The sequence below is a fragment of the Pleuronectes platessa genome, chromosome 4, assembly GCF_947347685.1.
Source record: "Pleuronectes platessa chromosome 4, fPlePla1.1, whole genome shotgun sequence".
Taxonomy (NCBI): domain Eukaryota; kingdom Metazoa; phylum Chordata; class Actinopteri; order Pleuronectiformes; family Pleuronectidae; genus Pleuronectes; species Pleuronectes platessa.
Genome location: NC_070629.1, coordinates 8682870 through 8704067, shown reverse-complemented (window position 1 = coordinate 8704067; position 21198 = coordinate 8682870). Strand labels below are relative to the sequence as shown.

General features: G+C 42.4%; 1 protein-coding gene across 3 annotated transcripts in view; it reads left to right on the top strand.

Annotated features, from left to right (window-relative positions):
• Positions 1 to 21198, top strand: part of arvcfb (ARVCF delta catenin family member b) — a 108194-nt gene that overhangs the window by 69909 nt on the left and 17087 nt on the right. For all 3 annotated transcript variants that reach the window (XM_053420499.1, XM_053420500.1, XM_053420498.1), the window contains one exon: positions 19941 to 20068. In XM_053420499.1, coding sequence (XP_053276474.1) covers positions 19941 to 20068 — 128 coding nt within the window. The remainder of the gene's footprint in view (positions 1 to 19940; positions 20069 to 21198) is intronic.

Genomic DNA, 21198 nt, shown 5'->3' with positions numbered 1-21198 from the left:
CGATTTAGCTTTTTTCCTTTCATTCCTAAAGTGAAGGGAAGCAGACAAGCTCCAAGGATGATAATTAATATTTACCACTCACTGGGTTTTCATGGACAAAAGCCAAGCTGGCATGCAGATCTATAGCAGTTACAACTGTGGTACGATTACGTTACACAATATGCAAACAGTACCCTTCGGAGTTTAGAATCCAGAGCAAACTATTATTGTTATAGGCCTAAATGTCATGCACAGTGGAAATATGTGTGTGGGTTCATGGTCTAGAGAGCAATCTGCGTTATCCTGCTCGCAGACTGACAAATCATATTCAACATTAGCTCGGCACGCAGGTGAATCACAACAGTGAGATTGAATGGATAATAAGCTTAATCATGAGAGTACATTGACAGGACACATCAGAGTCATCTGGGTGCTGTTTGTTTGTCTATGAAAATGTATGTTTGTGTGGGTTCTTGCACGTACTCCACCCTCCACCACCGTGCCCCCTCAGTCATCTGTGCAGAGTTTGCAGAGAGAGAGAGAAGCTCTCATTGGGTGGTGATGGCTGAGGGAGATATGGGAGATTACATGTGTATCCTGGTCCTGATCTGATGTCAGACAGAGAGAGGTGAACACTAGGACCAGGCTGGGCCTCACAGTGGGCAGTGATTAATCTTGTTTGTGTATTTGTTTGTGTGTGTGTATGTGTGTTTGCAGAAAGAGAGTGAGAATCAGGCTTTGTGGCTATTTTCCGTTTCCCCACAGTTTTGTGTACATTGATGCTTTTGTCGCTTGAAATGTATTATTTTTACAGTTTTGAATTTCTCAGTCTTTATCTTGTTTGTGTCTCAAGGGTCAAAAAAGAAGAACAAGCTGTGAACACAACATTGAGAGAATTAATTTTTTCTGGCCAATTAAAAATATTCTCTTAAATTCTTAGTTTCCAACATCCCCCTAGAGGAATATGCACCTGTTCAGCTGCTAAATGCTCCAGAATGTTCAAAAGCTATAGTCCTTAACTCTGTCTGTAGAGCTCCGGACAACTGCAGGGTGAGATGATCAATTTCCGTATGTTTGTGGAAAAGACTTCACTCCACACATGGTCAACGGATATCAATGACAATCTCCTGATGATAGAGCAAACATATATTTCAACAGTTTTGGAAATACAGTGATTCACTTTTTCCAAATTTAGCAAAAATAATCCTGACTAGTCCTGTGTCTTGTTAAATATGCTTCTAAAGCAGCAACTCCAAAGCTGACTAATTAGCAGTAAAAAATAGTAACATGTCATATGTTGTTTAATTAATTTACACAAAAATATAATATAAAGTAAAATCTATAGTTTATATATCATCACACAATAACCCATGTAGCTCTTTGTATGATAGAATTCACAGCTAGTGAATTTTTTCATGCATGTGTGAAAGACAATGGATAAGGTCCCGAAATTCTAAACTTTGTCATTTGTGAAAACGTCTTTATTACATTACGAGAAATTGTTGGTTTGGTTTAGTTGGTTTTACAAATGATCCACCAGTCAAATTTCATGTCAAAATACAACTCCAATATCGTACATGTAGACCATATATCATTAATAGCCAAATATCAATGTCAATGACAATGAGAAGTCCAGAGTTGGTTATGGTACGTTATTCATATTCAAAGCAGAAGCAGAGAGAAGAGAGGGGTGGCTGGATGAAAAGTAATTTTGTAGTGTGAAAAGACACCTTTTATTAAAAACTGAAAGTTATGAGGTTTTCTCTAACTTGATTTGGAAGAGGTGAGTGTGTCGGCTTTCCCGAGAATATCATGGAACCCCAATTTAATTTTTCTTTACTTTTCATGCAGCCTCTGTCACCATTCATCTGCTTTGTCTTACACTCTTTCTGCTGTGCTGTCACGATGAAGTGTCACTATGCTGGAAAGGGACTTTCTGAGCACCAAAGCTGATGAGTACAAGTGCTCACTTCCCAGCAGAACTAAGACGCCAGTGATTTGACCTTGACACATGAGGAAGATGGGCTCTGCTCTGGCTGTGGTCGTGTGGCAGCTCGGCTTATAAAAGCTGTTTCAGATTAGTTATTTGTTGACTGAAGCTTTGGACATATTTCAGTACTGATGCACAAAGCTGCAGACATGCTTCATGCTACAATCTGGGACATATTCCACTTGAAGAAAATAAGATGGCAACCCTTCCTTCGTTGCTGCCATAGCAACAAGAAGAAATAAAAAAAAAAAAATTGAACGAAATAGAGTACATGCAAGTTAGTTCTCTTGAAGTGTGTACAGTTCAGCCTTTGTGGACTTGAGCAGATAAATATTAATGTCACACGGACACACGCTACATGAATAAACCAGAGGAGTCAACCCAAAAGTTCATTGTTTGTCATGTCTACAATCTCAGTTTGTCGTGTTACCAAACATTAGCTCCATATCAACAGAGACAATTTCAGACGCATTTCACCTCACACTAGATGAAAAGTCAAAAGTCACATTACAATTCATACTGAAGGAGACATACATTTTTTCCCATTAATTATCTAGACTGTTCTAATAAGCCCTTCCAAAGTTTCAGAATAACCCCCCAAAAATTGTAGTACTTAATAATAATTAAAGATAATAAAAAACATCTATATTGCATCTTGCTCGCTCACACTGTCAATTTCCACATGCTGGGGCCATGGCCCATAATGTTTTTACAGTCCATGCAGATCGTGAAAACCTCAAAGTTGCAGCTGCAGTCGTGGCATCAATGTGATGTCATAAGATCCCTAAACTCAGTAGGATATATCCTCTGGGGAGCATGCATCTGCCATTGAGATATTAACATATACGTTCTAATAAAGTATCAAATGTGAGTTGTAATAAATATTTTGTTCTGACTCAAGGAACTTTCCGGTGGCATTATGGTGAATCTAAATTATTAATACTTTGTTGATTTGAAAAATCCATATCAGCTAACCCTGATTGCATTTTCCCTCTCGGCTACAGTGTGCAGTCGTATATTTTTATTATAGGAAATAACTGGAAACCCCTGTTTCTGTTGGCAGAGCTTATTCGCAGCCAATGAATCTCTGTGTCAAACTGCTTGTAGTTTACAGGGAAGCTGATTGATCACAGCTTCATCAGGTAGTGCCAATTAGTCACATCTGGCACAGAGAGCAATCTGACTGAGCAGTTAAGACCTTGAGAAGCCTCAGTGCTTTCCACGAGCTCGCCCTCTTTATTTCTCTTTCTGCCTCACTTGCCGATTCCCTTTTTCTCTTGCTCTCTCCCACTTCAGTGCTCTCTTCAGCCCTGGGAGATTTATTGTTTTTCCCTCGCTGCACAACACACACATTGAGATATAGAGAAAACAGCAGCGTTTACCAAGAACGACAACTGTGTCACATGTCCCGCCGTTTTGTCTTGCAAGCCGAGCGTTTAATTTGTGGAAGGGGCTTAGTGTTGACAAACAACAATGGTGCGAGCTGTTTTGTATTGCATTGTATTACCCTCTTTGATATCTTCCCACTGGATATCTCTATTTGTACTATAACGAACACTGACTGTTTCGCTATCGGAGTCATCTCTTTCTCTGATGCGTCTGTGCTACACTTTTGGTGTTTGTCTCTGCTGTCGTTGCTACACATGCAGGAGACATATTTCACTTAATAGGTCTGTGGCACATATCACATTCTTTCTATCCTCACTGTAATTTCTTCATGCCTTAGAAGCTGCGGCAAGAAAAACATTACCCTTTTCCCCAAAGGCACAATAGACGTCCTGCCACACTGAGCAAATAAGTTCAAGTAGATACATTTTCCAAGATAAAGGTTATTTTTGTCATTAACTGCTGCTTCAGAGGAGCACGACTCGGATGGGAGGTAAAGTTTTGGCCGTTTCTGTGTCTACTTTACACCCAAAGTTAAAGCGCAAAGATCATGAATAATTTGTTCTATATTGCAAATTCCGCGCTGCGGTCTCATGTGGATGCTCTCCGTCTTTATTGCTGAGAAATGTAACACCCGGGTAGTGAACGCTGAGTCCTCGCCTTGCTGACCTCTTGCTAGCACGCAGTCAGACAACCACTGGGGTGAGTCAGACCTTTTTGTTCAGGATAAACACACCGCTCAGTTTCTTTCTCCTCCACCTCCTCCTCCTGACTTCCTGCTGTCATATTTCACAGCAAAGTGAGACCTCAAACGATGACAAATAACCACCTCATGAACCGACAGACGCACACAGACTGAATCTCACATATCAAGGGCGTGCACAAGGCTGGGGCTGAAGTTGCCAGGTTTGGCTGAGCTCGCTGCACTGAAGAAAATGTTTTAGCTTTTAGTTTTTGCTCAGTCTGTATACAAGTCGCCCATAACCGAGTATGGTTAAAATACTAAACCTGGTATTGGTGATGTTGTGTGAGGACTGTGGGGGAGTCTACTGAAGTTGCTCTAATAACAACAGATGTTATGATTTTTTTGTATCACAATTTGTAGTGTTGTCTTATATTATTATGAAACACTCATTGCTAGATAGCTAGCTGGCTAAGATGGGCAGATGTATGAAAGATGTTTAGCTTTGTTCCAAAAGTACGACACTTAAATATAGAGAAAGAGCTGATGGAGGTAGATAAGGGGAGAGCAACTATGAAGACCTTGAACTTAGCAATATGGCTGAATAAAAAATTCTGTTGATATTGATAATTATCACAATAAATGTCACATTATTATTTGTTTATATTTTCTAAAGTTAAAGACTGAGTTTTGCTTCTGAGTGAAGGATGTGGTTTTAAACTATTCTGTATGGAAAGAAAATGACATCTGATAAACAGCAAAACATTTTACAAATCTTAAGTTAATCAATTATGGGTTATACAGCCTCAGAGATCCTACGCAATACATGAGCAATATATTGATGTGTTGGGCCTTGTACACACACACATATATAAATATAACCCCTTTTTTAAGCCCTGTAAAATGTGCAAGTCCCTGTAACATTTACAAAGCAACAAAAATAAACACATAACACTTGCTCGTACAGATTCACACATACTTTCTCACCCTCAGCTTATCTGCTGTCTTGACACATAGGGTTCACTCCACACAGGGTTGGATCCTGACCGTCTGGCACCTTTTATCACTCTCTCACTTTTTATTGCCTCATTACATTTCCCTCGGCAATACACCTATCGTATGCCAAATATTCAGAGGGTTACTTTGCCTCTGAATCTTTTTTATACTGGATTCTGTCACGTCCAGAGTAAGTGGATGCTTCTCTAAGAAAAGGAGGCCATTGTATCACGAGGTGTGATGAGTGACTTAATCGTTTTATAGTTTTGTTCACTTTCAGCTAAAGCCGTCTAATGGGAAGATAAAGCTAAATGGGGTACAAACAAAACCAAAGTCATATATATCAGTAGAGTTCCTAGTAAAATAAAGGATAAATAGATATAAACAACAACCTTGAACCAAAAACATCCGCTATGATCTTGTTTTACTGGGTTTTCCATCCAAATTGTATTAAATATTCTTCTCATTAACAGTTTGTGACTCTAATCTACGCAAAGTGGCTGCAGGAAATAATTGATGCTGTATCATCACATTTATACATTCAGCACTAAATTCATCTTTCGTAGTATAACTTTGACCTAGGTAAAAGTATAAATAAATAGACACAACTTTACTCGATTTATAGAAAAGTAATACATGAACTTCTCTTCCTAATGTAGCGATTTGCTCAATGCAAACTTGATCGCATCTTTAACTGTGTCTGTTTGATACATGATTAGTACAGACTCTCATCTATTGCACTTCTGTCCATCCTGGGTGAGGGATCCGTCAGCATCGACCTTCCCTGAGGTCCACATGTTATTTTTCCCCTGGAATACATTTTTTTCTTGTTGTTTTCTCCTCATCCTTGTCGGGGGTAAGAACAGAGTATGTCACACCTTGTTAAGCCTTATTAGGCAAATTGTGATTGATGCTGCTGCAGGTGCATTTGGCTCTCGTTGCAGGAGGTGGTATGACGTTAACTAATGTGGACCAGGTCCCCCTTTGTTATAATTTACTTCTAAATAAATATATGTATTAAAAAAACATTTAACACAATGTATTGTTAGCTTAAAATGTAGTGAAGTAGGAAATACAGATATTTGCTTATGTATGTGGTGGTTAAATCATAGACCAAGATGGTGAATATCCCTTGTATGTTTGAAGGTCTTCCCATTAGTTTGATGTTAAGTTGCCAACCAGATATTAGCGAGCACCAGCAGATGATAGGGATGTATTATTAGTTGTGTACCTTGGAGAACCCTGGTGTAGTATAGTAAATCTACTAAAGTACAGGAACATGAATATTGTACTTAAGTACTGTAACAAGATAAATTCACGTTGTCACATACATCCCATCATTGATCCTTGGTGGATTGGATGGTTTTCTGATATTGAATAAAGCAGTTGGAAATGCAGCCAAGAAGCATTTTCAGATGCAATTCAATCAAATGTTGAAACATGAATTCAGTCTTTTTTTGTGGGGGGGGGGGGGGGGGGAACTGGCAATTGTTACTCTGTCCCACTCAGTAATTTGTCTGCATTTTAAGGACCTGGCTGCAGTTATAATGACTGCTATAAAAAAAAATCTACAGAAATGTATTATCCTTCCTGCTGTGATGCGACCATTGAACCAGTGCCATCCATGCATTATAGGCTGAACTGTGTTATTCTGTATCAGACATTTCTTTGGCAGCTGACATTTTTCGGCTGCCTCAGTCGCCACCACCCTCTGAGCCAACACACAGTGGTGCCAGGACCAAGTTTGAGGAATTAAACATGGTTAACAGAGACACATGTAAATAAGTGTGAACTGTATAAATGTATATCTAATTATCGCCTGGATAGTTGAAAAGTCAGGTGTAATTTGGCCCTTCTACGAAGCATGAAGTAACTGGACCTAACTTTCCTTCTTAGTTCCAGGTCGGATGTGTTGATGGTAGAAGATCATCTTTTGCTTTGACCACATGGAGAACAACCAACCAGTTTATGAAACTAAGATAACCTAGGGACACAGCAGGGCAACAACACTATATGTGTTTGTCTGAAAAGTATGACGTCATATGTTAGTGCTGTATGTACTCCCAACAAGTTAAAAGCTCACTCCAGATGTGAAATGTTCCACTCGCCCCTCCCCACCTCACCTGGGATTAAAACTGAATCCCACTCTGCTCCACCGGCTGCTGGGAGCGCCCGCCACCATCCATTTAGCCTGCTCAGCTGGCTCAGGCAAACCTGAGACTGCTCACATACCTCCTCTACTGTTGATATTAAAATAAACACAACAAAGAGTATACATAATACATAATAATGCTATTCCTAGGAGGTATTGTAGAGAGTGACTGTTCTACACATCATTAGCAGAATGAAGTCCTTGCAGATTGGATTGTGTGTACGCGTGCTTTGATGCATGGCAGCATTTACCCACCTTTGTTTGGCAAAGGATAGTGGGGCATCTCGAATTCCCAGCACTTCCTCTGTGGCGGTGCATAAACTCTTCAGCACTTTACACACACAAACACAGCAGTGATCAACTGTTTCTCAACTTCTTTAAACTTTCTTTACCCCCCCCCCCCCGATCAGTGTTTCTCGTCCTGCTGGGCTCTGTGGGAGTCTACAAAAGTGCTGGTAATCCATGCTAGCCGGCAGCAGAGTCGGGCTCCTCAGATGATTAACCATGTCATTCGCCTCCCCCATCTCCCCCAAACCTGAGCAGTTGGAGCAGAGTGATAATTATGAGACAAGAATGAGGAAGTGCAGGGAGATTTAGTTGCCAAATGGAGATTCTGCTTGGCCCTGTTCGTGGCACAAGAGCGCTGCTTCCTGTTTTTGCGTGAGATGCTTTAATCTAATTAAAAGCAGATTAATGACATAATGTCATCACTGGAGCTACAAACAGACTCAACGTGGGGGGGGGGGAACGCCCCCCTCCAGAATTCTCCACTCTCCTGTTACTGCTCAACGCTAAATGAAATATATTGGTCGTAAACAGTCTAGACTGTTGTAAACAGGAGGACCTAAGTGCATCGTAAGGACTGCTGTCCTTGCTTACAATCGAAGGAGAGGGTCAGATGGGGCAGGGAAAGATTCGAGCACTGGCAGTTGTCCAATGAAAGGATTTTACTCCAGAGCACAATATCAACTAGAGCGACACAGTATATGATGCTCTAGATTACATCTATGCTATATAACTGACGCTTTTATCCCGCACCACAACAAGTTTGTGCACTGCTCGCAACCAAGTTAGCAGAGGCTATGAAAAGCAAGGTCCCAGTGCAGTACCACACAATATTCCTGTGACTACACAACAGTCGGGAAAGAGATGTCAAAGGACAAAGATGTAAGTGTCTGTATATGTGAGGGATTGAGAGGAGTGAGTGGGAAGAGACTGTCATGAAAACACTTTTTAGTGGTGAGTTTTTCAGTGTCAACAGACAATCGTTTTGATCGGCCCATAATGAGAAGTGTTTTGGATTTTAATGTGCAATTGATTTGACGATGGGTTCATTTCAACCGGCGGGAACAGCTTATCTCATCCACACTGCCTTTCATTTGTCTCTAATAAGCCCACATGCACATGCACATACACACAAACTCGTGCACACACAAATTCTAATTCATACAGCTGTCTGTCTCTCTCTCTCTCTCTCTCTTCTCTCTCTCTCTCTCTCTCTCTCTCTCTCTCTCTCTCTCTCTCTCTCTCTCTCTCTGTCTGTCTGTCTGTCTGTCTGTCTGTCTGTCACACACACACACACGCATAACACACACACACACACACACACACACACACACACACACACACGTGAACAGGACAGTGCACTGTGCCCTTGACCAAGAGCTATGGCTATTAGAGGTGGTGTTGTTTGTCAGGATGTTTGAGAGAGAGAGAATATTACCTGGGAAAATTTACCACAGCTCTGCTGTGTGTGTGTGTGTGTGTGTGTGTGTGTGTGTGTGTGTGTGTGTGTGTGTGTGTGTGTGTGTGTGTGTGTGTGTGTGTGTGTGTGTGTGTGTGTGCCTCTATGTGTGTGTGTGTGTGTGTGTGTGCCTCTATGTGTGTGTGTGTGTGTATGGGGGAGAAAAACATATAGACTGCCCTTCTCCACGGCGAGAGTTAATCCAGAGTATCCATCACACTTCAGCATGAGAACTCCCAGAGGGGAGGGCCGGCGAGGCCTGAGGAAGCACTAAATGAGAGATGGATGCTGACACCGACACAGACACAGGAAATCCCTCCGCTGTCGAACACCATCACAGCCCACATCCTGCATCCCTGATGAAGAGTCGAGCCCGAGACAGTGTGCGCTTTCTGTAGGGACGACTGGTCCCCCTCCTTTTTATTTTGTCTGAATTTAAGGTGAAATACAACCAGCAGCAAAACCAGGACTCATATATGTTTCCTCATATGGTGTGTTGTTTTATTGGGCTTCACAGCATTTAAATCAGCTGCTCCCCACCTCTTCCTCAATTTGTCAAATAAAGGCATAGATGTATTTGACCATTGAGAAGTAATTGCCTCTCAAAACAGACTCACATTCTCCTGATGTCACTGAATCAAAGACGGAAACCGGGCCAAAGCCACACAGGTGTTTTCAGGTAGAGGAGTTTCATCATTTCAGAAAGAGCCAGACTGCAGCACGCGTCTCATTTCTAAGCAGCAGCACTCAGTGTTGAGCCCCATATAGAACCCAACCCATTTTCCCTCAATTCCCTAGCAGGCACTGGAAACACAGATGACTCACGCATAGCTAATATAAATAGATAAATGAATTAGAACCGAACAGATGAACAGGAATAATCTGAAAGAAATGATTACTCAGACTTCAGGGAGACAAAGGTCAAGATAACGAACTACACTAAAGTGTAGCTGGAGAGGAACTGCTAATCCAACAGAAGATGAAAAAACTTACAACAACAGCGGTTACAAACTCAGTGATTGACAATAGTTTGGTGTTTGTCTACTTGGTTGTTGAAGGAAGATGGAAAGGTGTGTGCATCAGTCTGTCACCCAGCTTCACCATCTTGGTTTGTTATATCGCCCAGGCAGCTGGCAGCCAATCACCATCGAGCAGGAAACTGGTCCACCATCCACATCCTTTTACCTTCACACAATTTTGCTTTTGAAAATGTAACCACAGTAGATGTGTGCGTTACTGATCTGTTGTGTTGGGGGATCGCTCTGCTGCATGTCAGCTGTGGAGCTTTTGCACAAAGTTTCTGGAAGGACTAGTGTATTTCTTTGAATAAAAATATGTACTCAACTAAAAACCAGGACTCTACGGGATGCGCCGTGCTCCATCTTCCAGTCCTATCAGATAAAAGTCAGGTAACAAAACACTAGGTTGTTTTTACTTTGAAGTAGGTAGAGAAATGGTTTCAGATCATTGTTTTTAAACGTTTGAGAGATATTGACACTGAAACTATGGGAAAAGATCTTTTTTGCTGTGAACCTTGTGTGGCACATGGAGTAAATAGGCGACCCATTGAACCTCAAGAAGAGAAGCACTGCTCACAAGCACACAAAAAAGAATACAACTGCAGTTATGATATCAGTAAAGTAGTTTCATTTTACCCTGTTTGATTGCTTAGTTTATGTCACTTGCACAATGTCCATTATCACCTTGGAGACAAAAGGCTTTTAGGATTAAGAGAATCAGGTAATGCTGTCTAATGCTAGGTCACCCTGCACCTCTGCCTAAGAGTCTTCAGGCTAACACACACACACTCAAACACACACACACACACACACACACACGCTCGCCATCAGGCCACAAGATTATCGGAGCTTATTCCCAAAGGCTTCACACCTGAGTACAACCCCCCCTACCCCCTCCCCAAACTCCTGAGCGTATCATTCAGCTTGTGCTGCATTGCATCACTTTTTCTCAGGGTAACACTGTAGATGGCTTTGTTTCTTTTCTCTTCTTTATTTCGTCATGTCCACTGTCTAGTTTCCCTGACATGATCCAGTCCTCTCTGTGGACTATTTACCAGACAGCTGTCCCATACACCGTACAACCCTCATAGCTCAAATCTCTTCAGTCACGACTTCCTCCTTCTGTCCCCTATGACTCCTTCCACTTCATCCTTTCCTCCCCTCACCAACTGTATTATTCTTTTCTTCCCTGCTCCCTGGTCACCTGCTTTTCTACATCTGTCACTTAGTTTTTGTCCTCTTGTCTTCCTCTTAATTCTCCTCACCCTCATACCATCCCTATCCCTCTCCCCTCCTCTCCTCTCTGTCAGTTGCGAAGAGGAGATGTAGCATTTTGGAAATCAACTGTAAGTTAGAATATGTGGAGTACGACACCATCCTGACAACTTAAGCTCGTTTTTCAGCCTCTCAGGCTCAGGTGAACAACTACACTGCCGCCCACCACAGCTTTTCCCTCTGAGCTCCCCCCTCTCTCTTTCTCTTTGTTTCTCTATCGCTCTTTATCCTTCTCCCTATCTCTCCCTACTTCTGCCCGTCTATCTCTTTCTCTGGCAGCATGTTGCTGCTGCCTGAGCTTCTAGTGTCGTTTGTGTCTGGATGAGGACGTGACTTGCCTGAGTAAAGAGAGCAGGCACTCAAGGTGATGTCGAAACGCTTTCTCTCTCTCTCTCTCTCTCTCTCTCTCTCTCTCTCTCTCTCTCTCACACACACAGACACACACACACACACGTCTCTCCGCTGAGTGTCTCAGGAAGCTGCTGCTAAACACAAACCTACATGGAGCATAAGCAGGGCTTGGCCACTAATTGCAGCCTCCAGGCCAGCTCTTTGGCCGGCTGCTGTGGAATTATGGGAATTGTACTTAAGGATGAAAAAGGTCTCTATTTAGGCACATTGTCATCTGAATTAGTTACAGTTTTATATATTATGCAGATGGAAAAGCATTATGTTACCTTTCCTTGTTTGGCTGTTGACGGGTCCAACTGTATCATAAGAACATTGAATGATGAAGAGGTGATGGAGAGTGGGTTTCCATAGCAACCCATAGTGCTACCATCATGTGCTCTTTCATCTCTACATATTATCTACATCAGTAGGCAGATAGATTGAGTTTGGTGGAGATATGGGAGGTTATGAAAGGGACACAGGAATAAAAGATAGCTCGAGAAAGCAAGAAAGGGGAGACTCAAGAAAAAGAAACAGGAAGAAGAAAATGAATGTTATCAATAGAGGAGCAGGCTCCATCTGCAGCCAAATTAATGGTCCAGCAATGTATCTACAATCGGTCTGTGTGGTGTAGCCTCACTCCTCCTCTCTGACTCTCTTGCAGCTTCATGGCTGAGTTTGTGAACTGTTGACCAGTCTAAAGAAGATTCTGAAGCTGGATTTGCATCTTGTGTGATGGGAAACCTTTTAATGTTTATAACTTGAGTTATTTCAAATCACGGGCAGCTGAAGATGATACCCGCCTGTCTAGTGCCCATTCATATGAGACCATTTTCACTGATTCCTATGGAGCTGTCACTGATGGCAGATGCCAAAGCAATTCAGATTTGAGTGAACATGAACAGTCCAACAAAGGGGTAAACAAGAAAACGGCTTCATGTTATTTTTATTGTCAACTTACAGCATCTGGATTTATGCTCTACAGCTTTTACCTGTGTCAGACCTGGAAGTATATCAGCACATGGTCACAGTATAAACTGTGAGATGGAGCTTGTACATCACGAGTCCCCCGTGTGGCAGCATGCACAGACAGGAGCTCCGTTCCATCTGACAACTGTGTCGAGACATTAGGCGACATTAACTTTAAAAGCCATTTGTTGAACAGCAGCAAAGATGACAGGCTTTTTCACACACCACACAATGTGAAAAGTGACATATGTTGTCAATATATTTTCTCAACCAAAGGGAAATAATATCTTCAGCTGACACCTGAGATTCTAATATGAACCAACACCTCCACCTCAGGCCCTGGAACACTATCACATTAGCAGTAGGAACATTGGAAACAAACAACCGCAGCATTATCCCTGATCCACTGAGGGATGGATAGCTGCGAGGCACTTTCTTGAGCCAGCCACAGAAAAACCTAATACAACTGTGGCTCAACACTAAGAGACCCACTGGCTCTGTTTTTCCATCCAAAGTTCAGGGGTTGTTCAGGGGACTCTGTTAAAGGAGAGCCTTGACAGACAATTCAGTGTCTCTTTGACTGCATGTTTTTTTGCTAACGGTGTTGATTCGTCCTGTCTGGACTAAAAGCCCACAGCAGGACTTTGCTGGCTTGTCAGCACAGGAAAGAGGAAGCACTCCCCTGTCACTGCAGAGGCAGCTCGCTGAAAAGGCCCCTATTGTGCTAAACGGTAGGAAACAAGCTTTCATTGGCCAGACATTCGGCTGTGCCGGAGCAGGACCCCTGTCGTGAAATGGCAAAGATGGAAGGACTGGAGCTCCTGTGCTGCATATTCCCTTTGTGCCATCTGTGCCATGTTTCTTTCACCATCGCCCTCTCGCCGCTCTCCATCCACCCCATCACATGGTATGCTGTCCAAGAGAAGCGCCAGCCAGTTGCCACCTTCTGCCTCCCTTTTTCAATATCCAACAAACTAAGGCCAATCCACCGTGAGGGTATGCTAATGTGTGCTGCCCCGGGGCTACTCATAGAGATGCCAATGTGTGCCATGGGCCAACTCGGTATGAGAAGAGAGAAAGAAGCTCTGACTCCTGAACCCTGTCAGTGTGACGGGGTGACTGGAGGGTGAACAGCCTTTGCAGCCTGGCAGTGCTCTCTGTTTTGGCTCTGGTCGAAATCTATCAAGAGGGCTGTGCAGAGAAAGGGGAGTGAGCCTCCATCACATGTTCTCCCACTGAGAATGAGGAAACTTGCATGTTTTAAATCAACTAAACGTGGGTATTTGGAAAGCATGTTAGTTTTCTGTGTGACCTTTAAGGAGGAGCAGATTTTCGCAGTGTTTCACCGCAACAGAAATTACTCCAGGTAGAGCGTCAGAATTTCAATAAAGATTACTTTTCTTTTATTTATACTCGGCATTAACATGCAACTCATAACTGACCCTGATTCCCGCCTGATTTAAAATTCATCTCTAGCATAGAAATGGAATTCAAACGTCTCATTCGCTGGTTGACCCTCTCCCAGCTGTACTCACACTGTGGAATGGACAGCAAACATCAATTGTATCCAACCCCTTCGGATATGTGCATGCATCCAATGACCCTTCAGCAAAATGAATGTGAATGTGTTTCCCCCAGAAGAGACGAAACACAACACAGCAGTAGTAATAAAAACCTCTAATTTCTCGATCAATTTGCAGCTATTTTGTAAACGTGGACAAATGAAGCTTTTCATTTGAGCATTTACTCGTCGCTCTTCTGATTAGAAACATAATGTGACCCAGTGAGCTACTCCAGAGTGAAGTGAATGCACTGGCCCTGTTTTTGAACTCCATCCATCTGGTACTCTTCCAAGCAGCATTAGCGCACACACATAAATTCATACCACACACGCCCAGAGGGCTCCTGCTCACCCCTGCCAATTTACTTGTTTTGTTTTTGTGGCTCTATCGCTCACCTTTTTTTTTTTAATGAAGCTGAAAGAGCCATGACCATTATTACAACGGCGGCACACTACTTTTAATGATGTGCTTTTTTAGCCATCTCCCTGCTGTGTCTGTGCCCCGCGAAAAGTCTTCATTAGCACTGAAGCACTCTTCCCATGTGTCTGTGTGTACTTACATAAAAACACTCTTACATGAAAAGGGGGCTGGCAGGGTTAAATGTGCATGAGTTTCAGATGCGGAATGAGACTGGAGACTCAACGACACCAGTTCTTCCCAACGGAATGGACTCATCTACTTTATTTATGCAGCCTCTTTTTGGAAGAGAATGTGACCCTCTGGTCAGCACTGCTCTGAAAGTATTTCTATTCTCTTTTTTTATACTGAGTTTTCCATGACTCTGTCTTTCTCTGCCACTTACCTGGAAAGTTCAACAATCATGCACAAGTCTTTTTGCCCTCATTACAAGAAATACAGTTGCCCGAATAAGCTGATTGTACGTGTCTAATATGACAATGTACATTCCACTAATATTCCTCTTTACATGCAGCCATATAAACAGTACTCTGATGAACAGAAAATGGCCCCCTCATGTACTGCAACTACACCTTTTTTAATTCTATTGTCCTCTGGGGAAAGACCATGCAACTCAGTTGTGTAGTTGGTTCATGCCGGACGCACACAGATACATTTTTGCTGTAAACATGTCCAAAGAATCAGTATAATATATAAGGAATAAAGCCATATTAGCAATATCCAAATTTCACATGACAGCATCAGATTCTAAATGACGTAGTTATTTCAGCAATTCTTTTTATTCTTACATATGCCATTCTCTTTATCTCCCCACATATCTGTCTCCAGTTCTCTTATGTTTCTGTAAAAGTCCCCTATGAGTTGTAGAAACATGATACGCCATCATGTACCCTTGATTCCATGGAAGTGCTGTATGATGTAAGTGTCCTGGAAAGGGAGCAGTGCATAAATGGAGCAAGTGCAACACTTGTTTAGAGGCAGGAAGAGACCCTGGACGTGATGTAGGCATACTGGATCGATGAACATCACTTTTTGACATGCTTGGGCCAGGGTGGTGTGTGTGTGTGTGTATGTATGTGTATCCAGTTCCGCATGAATGCAGCCAACTACTCTGGAGTAAGACTGAGAGGACTGAGTCTGTGTGTGTGTGTGTGTGTGTGTGTGTGTGTGTGTGTGTGTGTGTGTGTGTGTGTGTGTGTGTGTGTGTGTGTGTGTGTGTGTGTGTGTGTGTGTGTGTGTGTGTGTGTGTGTGTGTGTGTGTGTGTGTGTGTGTGTGTGTGTGTGTGTGTGTATCCCTTCCTCACCCATCAGTTAATCTGTATCATTTATCAGCCTGTTACATTACTACACATTGGCTATAATTGCAGTCAATAATGAAGCTGCTTGAGGCTTATTCATCCTTTAGCTCTGTGCTGAGCATCACTCGATCACTTCAACTTAACTTTGTTTTTAACCCAGTTTTAATTTACTGCCGCGCCACAAAGCCTCGTCGCTTCATCGTGCGGGCGCTAATTGCGTGACTCGTCACCGTCATCCTCTGCTTTGAAGAATAACCCGCTGCCCCCCCCCCTCTCACCTCATTTAGGGATGAGCTCAGATCTCCAGAGCATTTGTGAATATGTTAGCGAATGTGCCTATTTGTATTTGTGTGTGTATGTGTGTGTGTAGAGGCAAATCTGTGTGTGTGTGTGTGTGTGTGTTTTGTGTGTGTACATGTGTGTGTGTGTGTGTGTGTGTGTGTGTGTACGTGTGTATCCATTCTAGTTATGAAGCAGAGCTCAGCAGGAGTTCTTAAAAGAGGCCACAGTGCTGTATGATGTTTGCCACACCAATATTCAGTGTGAGCAGGGGAAATAGACGCTGGGCTGAGCTCAGTGATAGTTTACTTACACTTTAATGTTTTGACTCATAGATTTTCTTTATCATTGTGTCTTTTTGACGTGGTTGGAGGCCATTTTCTCATTCTTGCAGAAGTACAATTTTGAAACTAACAATTTAGTAGTACCTTAATGGCACTTACTTATAGCACTTTGTAGTTTAGCTTTATTGCACTTTCTTGATTCTTGTTGTTCTGGGTTTGTACCCTCATGGTTGAATGGACTTATTGTAAGTCGCTTAGGATAAAAGCGTCAGCTTGCCACCTGCTCCGGGTGTACCCCACCTCTCGCCCATTCCCAGCTGGAATCGTCTCCACAAGCAAAAGTCAATTGATAAGCAGTAAAGGTGATGATGACAGTAGTGAGAGTGAACCAGCTTTAAGTCAATGCTGCTAATTTGACTAAAGCTAAAACTTTCAAATACAGGACTTTTGCTCATAATTATGCATCTCCTCATATTTATACGTCAACTTTGGTAGATAAATACTATTCCATCACCATATAACACTCTAGCAATGATAGTTCAAAAGTGGGCAGCTGTTGAGCTCTATTCTCACCGAACATGAAGCTCACTCACAAACCCTCCATACCACACTGCCTGTAACATCCGTATTTCCGTAATCTCAGCTTGTTTGCAGTCCGTCAAAGAATATAGGGCTGCCCTGAGCAAAGCAAAGGTCATGTCACACTGACAGCTCATCTCCTCCTCTGAATTGTAAATCTGCCTAAAAAACAGGAAACTAGTGGACCTAACATTTCTAGTAGATAACGACATCAACAACACAAGGGTATGTGGCTGCTTTACCTGGCCAGTGCTATTAGGGGGGATCTGAGGCATTCAGAGCCTCAGTTATAAGGACACTGAGTGAAAGCTGTGGTAGAGATATTCTCTGGCACCAGGGAGAAATATCAGTAAGGATACGGGAATAAGGTTAAAGTCCCAGTGAATAAATATTTTATTGTCTTAGGTTGCTCATTTGTAAAAGGCCAATTTTCATAAGTTGCTTTAGTTTTTTGTCAAACCATAACCCCAGGAATTACAAGATGAAAATTGGGCTTAGGTGATAGACACGAAATAGACACAGTGTTGCAGCGCATGCGGGCAAACTTGGCAACAAAGGTTCAACATTTTGTGCGGACAGAATCTGCCCTGGAGATAGATTGTGTATCAACAGGACTGTGTGCAGGATGGTCTGTAGTTTGCTGAGTGTGCACCCAGTAGGCCCAGAACTCTGAGCAGCGTGCAGAATGTTGCTGAGTGTCTGGTTTGCAGACTCTTCCCTCTTGCGTCATCCTCGAGAAAACCTATTGATGTGAGTCATGTTTTTACATATGGTTACAACCAGGAGCTTGTGCATGACGACTCCTGCCTCGGCTGCTTCTTTGTAAACAGAAGATCTCTCAAGCAGCACAGTCACATCCTCCCGGCCTGGAAGTTCCTCCCACGTGCATTCTAAAGCAGGCTTGGCGTGATCTGGAGGGTAAACGCCACGGGGATGTAAACGGGCCCTTTGGAGTGTTAACAACAATGTTGCTGTGTCTGAATCTGGCAATAGCAGAGTGCACCCAGGCTGCGGGCTCTCTGTAAATTATGGGCTTGAGATGTGGAGTTGGATACGCAACTGTCAGTTTGTGTGAATTACGTTGTATTTCTTAACCTAAAAAATGGCCCTTTTCCCTCCTTCACCGTTTTCTTTTATGGAAAAAGTAAGTCGATGAAAAAGCAGCTCTTACCCTAGGATTGCCTCTCAGGGGATTTTATTGACACTTTTATATTCAGGTCCAAGTCACACGTATATTAAAAAAGATTCTCTGTTTCAACATCTCAAAAATGCTGTGAGAGCCTCGTCAGCCCTTGGGCATCAATCAAACAGTGTTACTATGTTTCCTTCCCCACATAATACAGGGGGTTTCAAATAGAACCTTGGAAATACTGGCCTCAGAAGATATGGGAAGAAACAGTGGGATATATTTTCTTTAATTTTAGCCTAGATGGATAGAAAAAGGATCTTGTAGAGGATTGGGAGGAAGCTGTTGCTAAAATGGTATACAGCTACTATACAAGAAGGCCACTAACTGTGCAGGCACTCCTCCAAGAAGTCTCAAAAGAAGTATAACTAGAGGGGTAATGTAGGCCTTACTCTAAAGAATACTCTACATTGTGCTGTCGACTTTTACGTGTGCACTAGTAGTTACAATGAGCTTTTTGAAGTATCACGGTTCTTTAATGACATAAACGTCCCATCATGGAAATATCCTTATTTCACAATCCTGGATAAGCTCTTATTAATATTAGTCGTATCATTTTGAGAAATAAGATTTACGTTATACGATTTTTTAAACCAGGATACTTATGCATTTATACATCTTATCCTGGTTTCTGACCTCTGCCGACTTCCTGCCCAGGAATGGCTTCAGCCATGTGTTGAAGCATTAACACAAACAATGTTGGTTCCTCCTGTCTCATGAACGGTTCAACTGTGATACACAGCCAGTAATAGGATGCCATATTCTTACGGTCATTTTCTCTCCATTCGGTGTCACTGAACCGTGCATCTTCATCCACTGTGTCTTGGTTCTGACTCGGTGCTCTGACAGCACAACATTAACCAAAGTGGTGATTAACTGTTAACTCAGTCAGTGCCTATTCAATAATATTTCTCAGCATTGATGTAAAAGAGAACCTGAACACTAAAACACCATCAAAATGTGCCTTTGTAGATCATCACACTCGTGAGGTAGCTACTGAAATCTGACATGTCCTTGCTCCTTGCTTGACAAGTCCCTCCAGAGATGTGACCAGCAGAAAATGACCTTAACAGAATAAATATCCATGCTCTGACCTTTTTAATGTAATTCTTGTGAGTCCTGTTGATCCCTTAAAAAAGCACTTAGTGACACACCTGTCTGTACAAAACCCAAATGAATGAATATGATCTGATGAGATGTGACGCCTCCATCTCTCCCTGTGACTGCACTGTCTAATGGCTGATAATGTAATTACATTTCCATTAGAGGGAGGCCTACTGATTGACTGTGGGGGAATGCTCTTGTTGCTCGTGAGATAAACCTGCTCATAAAACACTCTGGGATTGGTCAGGGCGGTTGGATCCAACACGTCTCCCTCTTGTGTTCACAACGTTCATAATGCTTCAGTATTCCTATGCAAAAATACTAGACAATGCTTCAGTGTTTTTTATTAAAGGTGTTGCAGACTACTGTGGAACCAGTGGACACCACTAGCTCTCCATACAGTCAAATTGTGTGCAATTCCCCTGAAACTGGTAGAAATGTTGTGGCACGAGTCAAGGTCGTCTGCAGTTGTCAGACCCAAGCTTCTTAACAATTTCTTTGTGCTGAAGAACTCTCCCCACGGCTTGAGAAACCTCAGCCCTGTACTGTCCGAATCTTCACACAGCCTAATTGGCCTGTCTGTCTTGCCAGGGAGTCTAACCTAGCTTTGTGTGTGTGTGTGTGTGTGTCTTTGTGTATTTCCCTGCAGGCTTTGAGCTGCTGTATCAGCCGGAAGTGGTGAGGCTGTACCTGTCTCTGCTGACGGAGAGCCAGAACTACAACACCTTAGAGGCCGCTGCCGGGGCTCTGCAAAATCTCAGCGCTGGCCAGTGGACTGTGAGTCTTACAGGGCTGGGGATGGTACAACATGAAGACACTGTCTTGACTGTCTTGACTGTCTTGACTCGATTTTTTTTGAATATTTTGCATTGTGTTTGCTTCTGTCCTCATTATTCAGAAATTTGGATTAATTCTAAACAAAAGTACCTGGACTCAAGTAGGTTTAGAATAACAAGAACTACCTGCGGAGGTTCTTAGAGTCTTTGCCACAAGGTGTAAATCAACTGTGTTTCTACAAACCATGCAGCAACTGTTAACCAGACAGCAGCTGGCTCACATAGTAAAATCTATTGGTTAGGGACTGAAAAATGAAATATGCTCTGCCAATATTAAAAGATCATAACAGCCCAGATATCAGCAAAGGAAAGCAATATTCTGACTATTGACCTTATTCTGAATACGAAATTATTTAGATTTAGGTGTTACCATTAATTGGTAATAAAATATTCCACTCATATTCCTGTTTAAAATGAATTAAGAAATAGGAGTTGGTTCAAAATAATCCATATCTGTTACAGGTTGGGCTGGTTAGTTATATTACTTGAAGAAATCGTCTTCACACCCCAATAGCAATCAAAAAAGATATAATAAATATGGAATACAAATCTGGTGTCATCGCGATACTGTAGTCAACATTCAGTCGGAATGGAAGGATCCACTGTCCTATGTGCTCATCACTAACTGACCTGCCTGCCCGTGCTCTCACTGCGCATGACTGGAGTCTTCAGCTGGAGAGACATACACCGCTGATTCAGAGATGATAGCCAGAGGTTCCTGAGGTAGTCAAGGAAAACTCAGCTTCAAGTACTTGTCAGGCAGAGCAAGTTCATGTCGGCATAGCTTTGACACGTTGGGAGGGGGTGGGATGTATCGTCTGCATACTGTAACCTGCTCTTGCTAGCTTTACCAGTATTAACAATCCTAGCTTTAATTTGATGATACTGTTTACATGGCAGTGTCTTATTCAGACTATTGACTTAAATGGGTTAACATTGGTATTGGAATTTTGGTGTCCATGTAAAGATAGTAATTGAGCACTTTGAAAATTAAATCATGGAAAGAGAATTACAAATATCTAGATGGACGTGTAGTAGATACAGTCTGTTTATCTATAATACATTTCTTGG